Source organism: Lissotriton helveticus, chromosome 3_1, assembly GCF_964261635.1.
Source record: "Lissotriton helveticus chromosome 3_1, aLisHel1.1, whole genome shotgun sequence".
NCBI classification, from domain to species: Eukaryota; Metazoa; Chordata; class Amphibia; order Caudata; family Salamandridae; genus Lissotriton; species Lissotriton helveticus.
This window is the reverse complement of record NC_136061.1, coordinates 1646092681-1646103628: the sequence shown is the minus strand read 5'-3', so window position 1 is coordinate 1646103628 and position 10948 is coordinate 1646092681. Positions and strand designations below refer to the sequence as shown.

General features: G+C 47.0%; 1 protein-coding gene across 1 annotated transcript in view; it reads right to left on the bottom strand.

The window, feature by feature from the left end:
• Positions 1 to 4772: 4772 nt before the first annotated feature.
• Positions 4773 to 10948, bottom strand: part of DBI (diazepam binding inhibitor, acyl-CoA binding protein) — a 45840-nt gene continuing 39664 nt past the window's right edge. The window contains exon 4 of the mRNA XM_078682393.1: positions 4773 to 5032. Coding sequence (XP_078538519.1) covers positions 4959 to 5032 — 74 coding nt within the window. The 3' untranslated portion in view covers positions 4773 to 4958. The remainder of the gene's footprint in view (positions 5033 to 10948) is intronic.

The following is a 10948-nucleotide window of genomic DNA, read 5'->3' as shown; positions in this document are numbered from 1 at the left end:
AGGGCAGAGGCCCAGATACCCCCACCACATCAACTCCAATTCCAAGCCCAGTGAAGCAGGTGGAGGAGGGCACTGTAGGGGCCACCTCAGGCAAAGAGGCAAAGGAGGGCACTGTAAGTGGGACACCTAGCAAGCAAAGGAGGGCACTGTAAGTGGGACACCTAGCAGACAAGCAAAGGAGGGCACTATAAGTGGGACACCTGCCAAGCAGGGTAAGGTGGTCCAGAGGCGTAGCCAGACAAAGCGTCCTGCAGGATCCAGCACATCACCAGAGGGAGTGCCAGTGTCAGAACCAGATGCAGGCCAGTTGGTGTGTGTACCTGTTGTGTCATCAACTGTTCCCATTAACCCCAAGAGAGGGAAGCCATTTCGAATTCCCAAAAAGTGGAAGGGCACCCCTCCAACCTCTCCCACCCACACTGTCGCAGGTCTGCATGACTCCACCTCCACGTGCCACTATGCCACCTGGTCCAAACAGCCCTCCAGCTTGCCAGACGACTGATAACCCTACATCACCTGTTTCTCAGTCTCCCCAGTCAGGTGTTCCTGCTGAGCCCGAAACACAGCCAGCTCCAAGTCAACCTGACAGCCAGATGTGAGTGGCAGTCCCCCTATTACACCTGTCTCTCATAGAGGTGTGCTAGTCCTGACCATTGTTTGCCACCTGGTTGTATTGATGGCCATGCAAGGGTACAGTCATACACACTCGCTGTGCAGCTTCACATGCACTGACTCTGCACTTGTCCCTGGCCACTGGCCTAGTCGTTCACTGCTGTTCTGGCCTTGCCTGTGCAGCCTCTCGTACTTGCTGGGCCACCTGCCCTGGACACTGGCCCTGTTGCTCTGCTGTATTGTACTCTCACCTGTGCCCTGGACACTGGCCATGTTGATCTGCTGTGTTGTACTCTCACCTGTGCCATGGACACTGGCCCTGTTGCTCTGCTGTGTTGTACTCTCACCTGTGCCATGGACACTGGCCCTGTTGCTCTGTTGTGTTGTACTCTCACCTGTGCCATTGACACTGGCCTTCCTGTTTGTATTTTGCTGGTGCAGGATATCTTGCTTTTGACCTGCTTTTTGTACCTTGATGTTTTGTACAGTTGTTATACTTTCACATCTGTGCAATGTGAATACAGTTACTCCTGTTGTGTCTTTTGTCGGTGTCCTTGCAGATTAAAGTTCTTTTTGTGTGTGCATTTGGTTGACTAGGCCCCATTCTCTGTGTCACTTCAATATTGCCAAGCTGTTTGTCCGCGTCACATTTATTAACTGGGGTGACAGGGGCTACAGTCCATTCAGACACTGATACTTGTGTTATCTGTGTTGGCTCTTTTAGCTGTCATGCAGTTATCTTTGGAGTGGTTTTCTGTTGTTGGCTACGTGGTTGCCATGTCAGTTTGGGGTACACTGCCAGCACAGGGTGTGATGCTGTGCACAGGTTTGCATGCTGGCTGCGCACTGTCATGATGTACGTTTGTTATTCCTGTATATATGCCCAGCTGTGTATGTGTATGGTCATCCTGTGTTGGCCCGTAGTCCTGGTCCCCTGGCATACATTAAATGTGTGCTCTTGGGTGGTGAGGAGGTGTGCAGTGTGAAGGGTGTGATTTTGTAGTTGATGTGAATGTGTGTGCCCCTGGATTGTGAGACATACGTGTCAGCCTGGAGTTGTGTGCCTGTTTGGATTGTCCTGCCCTGTGTAAATGATTTAATGCTTGTGTGAGTTGTCTGTTGCGCACTGTGCAGTGTGTTGGTGTGTCCATGCAGTTCTGTGTGACTCCTTGTTGTATTTGTCACTTGTGTGTGTGACTTGCACATCAGTGTTGTGTTTGATCATCAATGTGGGTTGTGTGCGTTTGTGTGGACTGTGACCCTGCTGCTCCTCACTGGCAGTGTGTGACTTTATCCAGCACTGCAGGCACATGGTGCATTTTCTCCTCCTGTAAGGCATGGTGTGTGGTGTGATGCCAATCCCTATGTGTGCCACTTGTGCCTAGACATTGTGGGTCTGCATTCACTCACATGTCTGATACTGACATGCAAATCAGTTGATTTTGAGGTCAGCTGTCCCCTTTGTTTCCATGTGTATGCGCCTCCCCATTTGTGAGAGTGTGCCTTGTGGTGCAGTTTTTGGGCCAAGTGTGCTGTTCCACTCTGGACATGGCCCCATTGTTTTATGTGTGATGTTCTTCTGGTATTCATCAGTGTTGATTGCCCTTGAGCTGTGTGTGCTGCCCAGTGCTCTGATGTGGCTGGTTGTGCTGTTGTATCCCAGAGTGGTGCATCCTGTTGTGTTGGGTGTCTGTGGTGTTGCTTAACTTCCTGGGTGTGCTGTGCTGATTTGTGGTGTGTGTTGTGGTTGTGTCAGGCATGTCTGTGTGTAGCGGTTGTGCTTGTTGTGCACACACTGCCTGTTGTGCATGCAGTGTTGTGTGTCTGTGTGCTTGGTATTGCCTGATGTGCATCCCCTGATGTCCTGTGGTGTTTGTGTGTAGTTTTGTGCAGGCATCTGTTCAGGCTACCCTGTGTGTGTGTTCAGTTTGTGGATACACCCAGGTTGTGTGTATGTGCTGGGAAGTATTGTCAGCCTTGAGTGTGTGTGTCACTGGTGTAGTGCGTTCCTTGTCAGCTACTCCTGCAGTGGCTGTCTCCCTGGTTGTCTGTTGTGCGGTGCAGGGTGTGTATTGTGCTTGCTTGTACATGTGCTTGTTGCTGTGCATGGGGGTGTACAGGATGGGCACCTGGCATGTGACTTGATGGTGTGTGTTGATGTGTGGTTGGGGGTGGTATGTCCCTGTGGTGTCCGTGCCCTGCCCATGCCTTGGACTGGCCCTGCATTGTGCGCATGTGTGGACCGCGGCGGTGACGTGACCGGGACGTTGGCTAGTTCACGGTCAATGTGTGTCCCGGATGCAGAGGGGTGACTTGTTGGCAGATGGGTGATATAGGGGTGCCCTTGTGGATGTGTTGTGACCCCCCAGCAGTGTGTCTGTGGTGGACTTGGAGCTTGTGTCGGGCAGTGTGTTGTGTGTTGTATTAGTGTATTTGCGTACCTGCGTCGTCGCCCGCGGTGACCCGGTTGATGGTAGTGCAGTAGCAGGTACATGACCGGATGTATGTCTAGGGCTGGGTCCATGGCGTTCATGACCGGGTGGTGACGACCTGGTCTGTGCTATGGCGCTCCGCGGTCGAGTTTCCGCCGTGTCTGGTTGAGCGGTGTCTCCGCTGTGGTGAGTCTGCCTGTTTGGGCCATCCTAATTTGTGGAGCGGTGCAGACGTCATTCCGCACGGCGGTGAGTCTCCATTGGCTCCCAACGCCACTGTGGCGGGCGCAGTTTGACGGTGGTGCGCGTCGCTCCGCGGCAGATGGGAAATGACCTATGTTTTACTATACTAATATGGCAGACGAGAGTTCCGCTGTTCGCGGGCGGAAAAAGGCGCATTTCCGCCCCTCCAGCACCGCGGTGGTGCCACCGCCCGACATCCTAATGGACCCCTAAGTGTCTTGGGGGATTGGAGAGAATAACCCCCTCAAGGGCTCAGCATGCATTTTAAACCTTCGGGGCTGGAACTTTTTTCTTCAGCTGAGGGTGAATGAAAAGTGCTTCATGGAGTGAAGGGCTTAGGTGGTGGATGTCTGGAAGAAGGCATCCCCTGGAGGTGAAGAGGTGTAATTGCACCACAAATGCTTTTATTCTTTATAGAGGGACTGAAGTTCATGTGTTTAATGTGAAGTACATGATTAAGGTGGAGTCATAAGAAAGTGGATTTAAATGGCTAAACATTCCTGCTAGGGTGTCTGACTGTATTTACTCAAACCTGTGATTGTATCTGTGATGCCTTTAGGGGCTGTAATTGCAATGCATTCTAATGATATCTTAATGTTACGAGTACTGTCACTCTAAAGTGATGCTTAAACATGCATTCTTGCTGCTCCGCTTAGGTGAAGAACTCAGACTTTTAGCCCTTAAGATATAGATGTGCATACCTTATGGTCAGTAGGAAATGCTTGGACAGGGTTGTGTGTCACCAAGGCAGGGTTACCTATTTTAAATGCTGGTTGAAGTACTGAGTGGGTCGCCACTGGGATGGTGCCCGTGCGCAGGGCCCTTGTTCCAGGTTATGATCCACTAACTGCATTGAGGGCAAGATGATGTGCATACATGGGAGTGATGGTGCGAGACCCCCACCCCCACTTGCGGGAGTGGTGGAGATGTTCTGCAATGCCACAAATTCCAACAGCTTATGTATATTTGTAAATTGGTGCATAGTATCGAGTAGTGTGTGTAATATAAGTACTCTTACTTTTATGAAGCAAAGTACAGACTGGACAATCAGTGTTTTTCTGCTCACTTGCAAATGGTGATTACTACCCCACACTACCTCCCTCGAGTAAGCCTCAGACTGCTCTTCAACGCTACCCTCTGAGAGTCAGGCGCTACAATTGGGTGTTTGGTTCACAGTGAAGGACAAATGTAGCCATGTTATTTGTGCAGGCCTCACAGATGCGGCCTCGTTTTCCAACAAGGACAATAACGGCCCCAAGAGCGGCGGGGTGGGGGCGGGTGTCCACACAAACGTGACCGGTGAGGACACGGTCAGAGTCTGTTCAAAGAGGCTCGCTCCAGGTAATAGGTAAATGGCTGACCGCATCAAAACAATCCCGACACTAAACCTCACCAATGTATCTTTCTCCGAGTGGGACATAGATCAGACACTCTTAAGATGCACCAGTTAAACGGCACACTAAGAAATTCCTCAATCAAGAAAGAGAAGTTTAACACAATTGGGTTTATTTAAAAAATATTCCAAGATTGCAATTTATTTTAGTTGCTAAGCAGCAGTCATACAAAAACAGAATACTTCATTTGTTACATTTTTCGACTACAGTATCAAACTCTAGGAACAGGAAACCAATTCCTGCAAGGACAATTCACCAGAAACCTGCAGCCTCAGACTCAAAAGCCGCATTTTGTTTTCAGCTGTTCCACGAGTGCAATGTATTCTTTCATTGCATCTTCCTTGCTCTTTCCTATGAAAGAAAGAAAAGTTTTAAAAAGTGAACAAAAAAAAAAAAAAAAAAACTAATTGAACTAAAAATATACGATGTTAATGTGACAAGTGGGGGACTACAAAAAAGCAAAATAAACAATATTTCTTCTCTACATTAGTAACGAGAGGTACATGTTCGCACTCAAATAAAATGCAAAGGAGAGAACAAAAGTTTTTAATGGAAGTACTTATAATTGGATCCCCACCCCGACCCCCAACCAAAAGAAAAGCTGCTGATTAGAGTCTGAATCGGTAGAATTAACACTTCAGGCACAGGTTTTCCAGCCTGTATCAAGCTATTCCTCCTCTAAAACTAACACAATTTAAAATAAAAACCACAATTTTATAAGCCATTTCATTCGAAGGTCGCTCCGCTAATCAAATACACTCCTGATGTACTAAAAACATATTTCTAAGTAAGTGATGTAATCGTACACACTTTACGCAATTACGGTGTTGGCAAGCTTTGAAAAATACGACACTGCCAAATAAAGAACCAACAGGGTTACCCAATCCACGGTCGTTTAGAGTAGAATATAAATTACAGCACTTCCAAGGTTACCTGCAAGCCAGTAGGATCCAGAATCAGGAAGGAAAAAATATATTTTAGGGTACTATTTCATTTTGGGTAAAACATTCACACACCCAAATACTATAGATAACTAGAGGCAGACATCAGGAATCACCCATCCTACTTGTGGGTAAACCTGGTAGAGGTGGTACACTAATACGAGTAGCGCAGAGGCTCCCCGGGTGATGACCAGAGGGGAAGGAGAGTGGCTCAGTGGACTAATGCGTCCATTGCAGAGGCATGTGTTCGAACTCAAGGTCACAGGTTCAAATCCCGGCGGGTCCACTCAGCCTTTCATCCATCAGAGGTCGATAAAGTGAGCAGCATTGAGTTGGTGAACAATGAACATCTGTTAGTCAGTGCCAAGAGACCTCTGGGTAACCGTTCGCTTTACAAAATACACGTTATGTCGGAGTACATGTGCTTCGGAGCAGATCGGAGCCAAATGGATTAGTTTAGTAACACTAAGTGGGTGCCATCTTTTATATGTCTTTTTATTGATTTTAAAATATTTGAGAAGGATTCTATAACAGGCCATCATAGGATTTACAGGATGTTAAATACAGGTGAAAATGTTATTCACCTGTCTGAGACCTACAACTTGGTTTAGTACACTGACAGAATGATTTCTAACAATACACGTTTATTGTTGCCATTATAAAAATCAATAACGATATGTTGAAAACCATTTTTTTTGCTTCGTAATCACAAGAAAATTAAATGGTCAGTACCAAAAAAGAAGATGTGAAGGTGTCTGGTGTAATAGATGAAGATAAGCAAACTCAACAACAGTGCCAGTTGATGCACGTTAATCCTCAATTTGTACTCAGGACTGGGCAATGAAAAATGGACAGCATCACACAGAAAATTATTATTGCTTGTGGGTCTGTGAGACATCTCTGGTGGCCGGTACTTTGAAACTTGATTGGGTTATCGCCTACTCCACAAAATAAGAAATAATGGGATTTTTTGTTTTTCTTTTTAAACTCCTTCAATACCTAGTTAAGTTAACACACTTAGCTATAGTTAACCTGGAGGATCCCTAAACCTTTTTACTTGGCTGTGGTCATCTTTTGGCTGGACGAAGGTCATATCTATTACAAAGTATTAACACTACAAGACTAATCTTTGTATCAATTATTTGCAAAAGTTGCACTTGCTCCAAGATGGTCAGAGTTTGAGGCCTTATAAATTTGTCTAGAGAGCATTTTACTGACCTAGTCATCTAGAGAAATTTAACTCTACAAGATCCCTACAAGATCCGATACAGAAGAAACTCAAGACTAGGTCATTACTATAAATCCTTACATTCAATTAACAGTGCCACAGAGAGGGGCCACTTTAGGAGCAAATCTGTGCAAGGATATTCCATCGATCATTTTGAAAACAAGTACTTCAAATCACTCAGCCCAACCCTCTTCATTATCTACATGGCCCCCTTGGCGCCAACGTCCGACAGCACGGCCTCAGCATAGTATCCTAGGCCGAGGATACCCAGCTCATACTCTCCCTCACCAAGGACTCCACCACCTTCAAACCCAACTTCCAGGAAGGAATGCAGAACGTTGCAGCCTGGATGAGCAACAGCTGCCTAAAGCTCAACTCTGAGTAGACAGAACTTCTTGTCACCCCCCCCATTGGCATGGAACACCTGGTGGCCCACCGACCCCCGCGGATCACGCCAGAAACTTCAGCATCGTACTAGACTCTTCCCTCGCCATGAATCTACAGATCAATGCAGTCACCTCCAGCTGTTCCAACACCCTCCGTAAGACTTTCAAATGGAACCTCCCGACCCCCCCACCCCGGAGTTAATCACCCACACAACCATCACCAGCAGGCTGGACTATGGAGACGCCCTCTACACCGGCATAAACTAGTCTCTACTCCGCAAGCTCTAGACAATACAGAGCACCGCCAGACTCGTCCTCTGTATACCTCAACACAAGCATATCAGCCAACACCTACGGAAGCTCCAATGGCTCCCCGTTGAGAAGACTCACCTACGCCTACAAAACACCAGACCCCAATACCTCAATAGAATCACCCTCCACGTACCCATAAAAAACCTCTGCTCTGCCAACCTCGCCGAGACCACACGTATCTGCATAACCAATCTCATTAAAAATGCTTCTATGGCTCTATGAAGTGGTTGCAAGTGTGGGCACGTGGCAAAGGTATGTACTATATCAGCGCCTAAGTGGTCACATCGAGGGCAGTTAATTCCAGCTGTTACTCCCCATAGCGCAATCCTGGCAGGCGTATAGTAGAGCGAATACATTTTTTATAATGCTGGGCCTGAAGGGCCGCTGAGCAGAGAGTGTTTCGACCTAACTCTAAAGACTGGCGAAAACACTCCTGCCCTATCCCTAGCTCATCAGCCCATTTGGTTTCATATTTCCCCAAATCATCTTTACTCGCAATCAACTCAGCATAGAATCTTTTGATCGTACAGCCAAACTCTACCTTGAATCACTTCCATAACTGCATTCTTCCCAAACCCGGCTGGTCCTCCTTTTTTAGTAACTAAAAAACTCCTAACCTGTAAATACTTAAAGTTCCTTGAGTCAACTCCATATGTTGACTGAATATCAGAAAATGGACACATTCCACCCCACCCCCCCATCCAGTCCCCTACCTTTGTTACCCCCCCGCTGCCCCCACTCTGAAAAAACTGAATCTGCAAATATTTCCCGCGGGAGGGTGCGATTCCCAAATAACCGGGTATATGCAGTAAACCTCCCCAATCACATTTTTTCCTAAATGCTGTCCAAATGTGTGCTGCAATCACAGTTTTAAACTTCATTCTTTTAAAATAACTGGGGTCTGTATATTTCAAAAAGGCATTCTCTGCCTCCCCACCAAGCACCAACGCATATACAGCTATAGAACCTAGAGCATCCTCTGTTTCAGTCTCTCCTCCCCCGAACAACCCAGTCATACTGCAGGGCTGCTGCCCAGTAGTACATTTTCAAGTCAGGTAGGGCCCACCCTCCTCTTTCCCTAGGAAGCGACATATACCGCAGAGCCCTTCTGGTCTTACCGTGCGTCCAAGTGAATCTATTTATCATCTGCTCTAATGTAGTGAACCACTTTGCCTCAAACATAAGCAGGATTGCCCTGAAAAGATAGAGAAACTTTGGGAGAAGGATCATTTTAATAATGTTCGTGCGCCCCACTATAGACAAATGAAGATTGTGTAGCCGGTCCAAATCCTCCTTAGTTTTATTAATTATCGGCTCTATATTAGTCTGCTCCAAGCTATCCAAATCCGCGAAGATATTAACACCCAAATAGGCACCAGATTGCACCACCCGAGGGTCCCAGCACTCCGCCTTCTCATGCTTGATTATCTGCGTCTTGGACCTATGCAGGGCATACCCAGAAACCTGGCCAAAAGGCGCGGCTTCCAACTCCACCTCTCTTATAGCCTCTGCGAGTGCTGGGGTGATAACCGCCAAGTCATCGGCGTACGCCAGAATCTTACATTGGCCAGTTTGTGTCTCTATAGGAGGGATCCTATCATTCACCTCTATTTTACGGACTAGAGGATCTATATACAAAGCAAAGAAGAGTGGTGAACACGGGCAGCCCTGCCTCGTTTAATGTGAAGGGGCAATGTATATCCAGCGTTCACACACACTCGAGCTGTGGGAGCTATATATAATGCCTGAAACGCTTTAATAAAGCTTTTTCCAAAGCCAGATCGTCTTAGAGTTAACCAAAGAAATTCCCAGAAGACCCGATCAAATGCTTTCTCAGCATCCAGCAACATAACTGCCATCGGGTCTCCTGGAACCTCCGAGGCATCAAACAGGGTAATAACCTTACGAATATGCGGTGTCGTGCCTCTTCCTGGGACAAAACCATGTTGATTTGTGCTAACCAGTGTATCTATTACTCTAGATAACCTGACTGCCAATGCTTTAGAAAAGATCTTTGCATCTGGAGTTGATCAGTGTTATTGGCCTGTAGGACCCTGGGTCTGTAGGTGGCTTCCCTTTCTTTAAGATAATCACAATAGCCGCTCCTGCCCGGGTGCCCAGGACAGATATCCCTAGCTGAGCCGGTTGTATTGTGGTAATGAGATACAACTTGATTACATCCCGGAAAACTTAAAAAAATTCAATAGGGATCTGATCTGGCCCTGCTGCTTTACCAGAAGGTAGGCTTGACAAGGCAGCCATAATCTCTTCTGGCTCCAAGGGTGCATCTAGGTCTTTTTTGTTCTCAAAAGATAGAGTAGGGATGGGGATATCACTAAGATATGATTGGATTTCACAGGGGTCTTTTGGTTGTACCTCATCGTAAAGTGTGACATAAGTGCCTGAAGGCTTCGCAGATCCCCTCTGAGTCTATAAGAAGTCCCCAGAGCTATCCATGATCTTTTATTTCGCCTATAGCTGCTTTCTGCCTGGCTCGAACTGCTAGAGTATGACCCACACGTTCGCAGAGTTCATAACACCGCTCCCTTTTTGCTAAGAAAGTGGCAGCCGCTTTACTAGCTATACTCTCCTTTGCCTCGGCTGTCGCCCTGGCAACTTTGACGAGTACCTGTTCGAGCGGTGCGCCTGTGACCGTACACAGATCCAAATCCTCTTCAGCATGTTTAAGTGCCCGGGTTAATTCTGCCATCCTTAACCCCTCCTTCTGTTTAAACAAGCTATAACTAAGTGTCTCCCCCCGGACCCCTGCCTTAAAGGCATCCCAAGCGGATCCTGAGGCAGTAGTACCCCTATTAATTTCCCAGAAGCCTTTAATCCACTCATGTGCGGAACGTTATCATCCTTCAACAACCCCCGCTGAAAAGTCCACACACGTTCCTGCCTGACTTTCCTTGGTGCATCTAAGGAAAAAAAACAGAGGGTTGTGGTCAGAAATGATCCGGGCCAATTTTTCAATTTGTGAGTTCGGTAATACAGTGCGAGACAAAAAAATAGTCTAGTCTGACACAGACCTTATGGGGAGCCGATTAATAGGTAAATCCAGAATCACTAGGTTTCAACATCCACTAATGCATTATTAATTGCCAGACTAAGGATTGCACGACACACTCTTCTTCCAGCCCTGATATCTCCCGTTAGAGTCCAAACCCAAACCACCTGCCCCATTGATATTAAAGTCCCCAGAAAGAATAACACGTGGGGCCCATGTGGTTAACTCGAAGTCTAAAAAGGCGAATATCTCCGGGTCGTCCTCAGTTGAGCCATATATTGACCCCAAGGTAACCCAGTCCCCATTAATCAGACATTCTATTAAAACCAATCGGACCCACTGATCCTCGAGTTTCTCACCACAACATCTTTAAGGCTAGACAATATAGCC